At 29.8% G+C, this 4928-nt stretch overlaps 1 protein-coding gene across 1 annotated transcript; it reads right to left on the bottom strand.

The window, feature by feature from the left end:
• Positions 1 to 2601: 2601 nt before the first annotated feature.
• Positions 2602 to 4008, bottom strand: LOC132736043 (sex peptide receptor-like; the record flags this gene model as incomplete). The annotated part of the gene is given in 1 exon segment (XM_060723093.1): positions 2602 to 4008. A coding segment is annotated over 1 exon segment (1180 nt), but the record flags the coding sequence as incomplete, so codon positions are not given.
• Between the last annotated feature and the right edge of the window lie 920 nt (positions 4009 to 4928).

Genomic DNA, 4928 nt, shown 5'->3' with positions numbered 1-4928 from the left:
TGGGATTGTTGTTTTATCAATTCATTTGTAAATAAGATTGTTATATGTCTATTAACGGAATGATTTTAATGAACACGAAATTAGTTCACACCTTTATGTGTATTGATAACGTGATGGTTTAAGCCAATGAAAACACATCAATATTATTACAATCAGGCAGAGAAAAAGTTTGCAAAGAGTAAATCGATAATCTTTATATAGCAAACAAACTTTGAATTGACCGTTAATTTTCTTTTCATATTTTGATTTCCTTGAAATCATTTTTCTCATCTGAAGGCATGCAACTTAAATTTACTTTAATATGATGATACATTAATTACATTCCATGAAAATGTTTAAAGATATAAAATATCTCATGACATGTTTGTTCATTTTACATTACACCTATAATGCAGCAAGCATAAAAAGTCTTCACAAAAGTAGTATGCAATCGTACCTATATTACATACGAATGTATGTAATATTTTTCTTGTTAAAAATATAATAGATACAATGTTCATGTATATAAATGACTATTGCAAAATGTGGACAAATAGCGAATAATTGTACCTTGGTTATGTACATTTATTATGTCCCCAAACTCTATGTGTTCAGCTGATGAAATGACCAGGGGACATTCATAAACATTTAAAATATTTAGATATGGACTTTAAACACTCACCCCGTTCAATATCTAAAACGAACTTCATCTTTCGTTCTGGACAGAGTCATACATGATTAAACGGAAAACTTCAGAACATGTAGATGATGTGACGGTAGATCTTGGTTGTCACTTCTCGCAGGTAGCATCAGTTGCCACCATAACCATCAGGGGTAAAGGTTAAGAATCTGTCACGGTAATGTTTTACCATATGTTCTATCATTGATATCAAGAGTTAAGCTTGCAATGCTGTGAGACAAATGACGAGTCATTAGTTTGAGTCAGTTCTTAAAGGAATGATTGAAATTCTATAGCTTATTTAAATTTAGTTCATCATTGAAAAAAAATCAAATATTTAAAAATGTAAAGGTAACAAAAAAACTTGAGCATCAAGTTCTTAAATAGTATTTTTCAATTCTCAGTATCATAAAATTTTGAAGAATGTATTACATGTAGTTCTAGGAGAATAATATGCGATTTAATGAGGAAAAAAGTATATTTGACATCAATGATAAAAAATAATTTTCAAAATTCAACTTGCCATTATAATCATTAGCGTCACCTTAATTCACTGAATACCCACTATTCACCTCTGCTCAGTCAGTTTAGGGCTTGATATTAATGGATCTTCTGATTTATGTTTTATATTAATTGACACATATTACATACAAATATTAAGGAATATTCATTTTCACTCTCACGTATGGTTATAATATTTCTTCAATTTACCAAAAATACATTACAAAAACAAAATTCTAAGATTGAAATTCTATAATGATAATGTTAAGCTGTCAATGTGTACCATCATTATTTTAAATTGATGCCTGTTTTTTTCAAACAAATTGCTTAGAAACAACTAAGTGCAACAAAGTTAAATAAATAAAATTATAAAAAGAAGAAAAGGATCTCAATGCAGTGATAAGTATTTAATGAGTGTTATCTGTAAATAGTCACTACTTCGTATTCTTGAAATATTTCCTGTTCTTCGGGGTTCTTGATTTAAATATTTAAAAGTGTCGGATAATGAACCCTACTCAAGATGGTGCCGGCGAGGGGGATGTTCAGCGTGGCCGATGTTGCACTATCTATTATCTTTTGTGACCAAACTAAAACTGTGCCTGCAATATTGAATTGTTTGAATTTTGTTTACGTTGTCTTCGGAAAAATCCCCTTTTCATAATTTTAGATGAATGTAAAAATGATAACGTAAGTCGAGAGTTATTCACAACAATGAATTCCATATTCATGCTTTAGATAAAAGAAAAGGAATATCTTTATATCATTTAATACTGTTTAACGGAACAGAAAATAAATATAAAAAGAAAGTGAACATATGATTTATATTTTAATCAAATCAAAGACAGTAGATGAACTTTAAGAAAGAGTTTCATTTTGTAATGTAACATTGTGACCACGGCACAGGTGAATCGTTTGCACTTGTACTCTTAAAAATGTATTGCTATGCTTTATTGTGGCTGTAAATCAAAAGTCTACTATGCATTGTTTAAAATAAAAAGATAAAATTGCGCTCAATTAGTTCTCAGATGAAACATTTTGCAAAATATAACGTTTCTATGGAATAAGCAAAGGATAAAACAAGTCAGGACTCACATTTGTTGTTTAACAAATAACTACATTAAAATAAATATCAAATATCACCATGATCATCATCGCATTATCATAATAAAGATAATAAAAAAATAAAATAATTATAAAAAAAACGGAACAAACATTTATTAATTGGTTTCTATGCATTCATGATCTTGCTTTGTGTAGATCAAGCATTTATAAAAGCTCTCAAAAACACAAAGTATTTAGTATTATATCTGAACATCTGTGCATAAACTAAAAAAAACACGTTTAAACATGACGGTAATACTTATTGCCTTTTTATTTAAAAGAAAATAAACTATGCAACATACTAATAATTTTAAGTCCACAAATGTAAAAATGACAAAATATATCAAATACATTACATCCTTTATTGAACACAAATAAGTTATCAAACATATTTCTTTTTTATAAGCGAAGATCAGATGATAGCAAAATCTCAATGTCCAATTATTAAAGGTATATGTAAGCCCTGTTAGAGGACTATTCTTAAAGTATTGCATAATTGCAACAACAGTAGTAAGTTGTACATGATCATTCACTGCACTTTCAATGTTTTTTCCTAAACGTTTAGATCTTATTTAATAGTTTTGCATAAACCTTCCGTTTGAATTGTTTTAAATTCTATCTTTTCCCCTGGCGTAACAGAAGTCTTCTTTACAGCTGAGGCCTTTCTATTGGTAAGAGTTGAAAATGGCAACCGTTTATGACTTAATGTATGGTAGAGTTTGGTTCTTAAAGGCAAAAATATTGTGTGATACAAGTGTTTCCGAAATGTCTTATTGACAATAATGTATATATAAAAGTTAGCCAGAAACGTTATTATAAGACACAGTTCAAAGGTCATATGAATTATTCTATTTGTCTCAATGTCTATGCCTTTACCCATATTGAATGTCAGGTCAACACTGTTATATAATAATAACATACAATATGGTATCTCTGGGACCAACCTCACGGCTACTACTGTAGTCACTACAATACATATGCGCCTATTCTCACTGACCCTTCTTGAATACTGCGATGAATTGCTATCAACTCTTTTAAACGATTCTTCCCCCTTTTTAAGTTGGTACATGAATAATATTGTGAATGTAAGAAGTGTTACACTAGGAATAAAATGCCGGACCACAAATGCGACCCATAAGTATATACAATCCTTTGCACATTCTGTGACTGGAATCTCCCATTGGCATAATCCATCTTCGGCTTTCTCTCTGACTAGATGAAACACATATAGCAAAGGACACATTAGGTATGTCAACACGCAGTATATATTCACTACTTTAAGCCGATTAAAACACGTTTCATATTTATATGGATATGCCATTGAAACATACTTCTGTATTTCGAGAAATAAAGTAAGAAATATCGAAATCGTATGAAAGGACTTGGACAAAACATCTTTAGAGAACATGAAACCACGACATAAACTCTTAGTAAGGACATATCCATCAACAGGTGGGTGTGTTGGTGGTTGAAGAGTTGTTTGGTTACCGTATCCATATTCATAGTTATTTGCTATAAATAGGTCGAACTCCTGATACACCATGATGTATGCTGGTAAAGTAACAAGTCCGGTTAAACAATCCGAGACTGCTATGGCTGATAGAACATTATTAGTTGGGTTTCGCATTTTCCTGTGCATGAAGACGGACAGGACAAGAATGTTTTGAACACAGCAGAGAACAACCAAAGTTTCCCAGACATATAGATAGACTGGTCTTTCAAACGTGTATCCTGGATACATATATTCACCATTGTAATCATATGTGTAGTTTACAAAAGATGAATGCGTTACATTTGTGTATTTAGTAAACTTGTTGTTCATTTTCAATGTTTTGTTTAAATTCTCTAATACGTTTATTTGATATCAAATGAATCAATTTATATTTTCGATCACCATTTCCGAAACCTTTAATTTATTATCACTTGTTAACAATACGTGGCAGTTAGTTATTTCCTTCCCTTTCATTAACTACTCTTCTTTTTCTTTAAACTGATCATTATGTAATCCTCTTCTTAGTCCATCTGTTCTTTCTCCTTTTCTTTCTTTCTTTCGTTATGTTTTTTATTCCATACACTGAAAATAAAAAGCAACCGCTATAAATCCTTCTGTTATTTTCAACCCACAAAACTGTTCTTTGTGAAATGGAAACTGAAATAAAAGTAGTTATTGCAGATGTGAAAATGAATTATTAAACGCGAACACTGTTACAAATATTCCAAAAGTAATATTGTAAATGTCGTTGTAAATGTTAGCATTTTATTTTCCTCTCGATATTGATATCGCACGGATCAACTATTATTTGAAATAAGTCTCTTCATCATTCACTTGACTAATGAAATGAAAACATTTTATCACGATAAATGTCAATGTCGATTGTAATACAAGAACAAAGAAACAATTTTCTAAAGTTTTTACAATTGATAAATTAATGAAATAGAATAATCTGGAATTACTTCGGTTGATGATATTTTGTTATCAGTTATAAAAGGCAAGTGTTAAACCGTGTAAAAAAAAACAACTTACATTCAATGTATAGGTTTCTATCTATTAATCTGAAAATGAAAATTATTTTATTAAAAAAAATAAATGGTTATATCGACAGTAAAAACGTCTTTAATTTATACAAAAAAATAAATCTTATATACCTTTATACGATTGCCATTTTTA

Source organism: Ruditapes philippinarum, unplaced genomic scaffold (genome assembly GCF_026571515.1).
Source record: "Ruditapes philippinarum isolate M1 unplaced genomic scaffold, ASM2657151v2 ctg7365_1_1_1_1, whole genome shotgun sequence".
NCBI classification, from domain to species: Eukaryota; Metazoa; Mollusca; class Bivalvia; order Venerida; family Veneridae; genus Ruditapes; species Ruditapes philippinarum.
The sequence above is the reverse complement of the archived record's forward strand: the minus strand, read 5'-3'. Positions and strand labels throughout refer to the sequence as shown.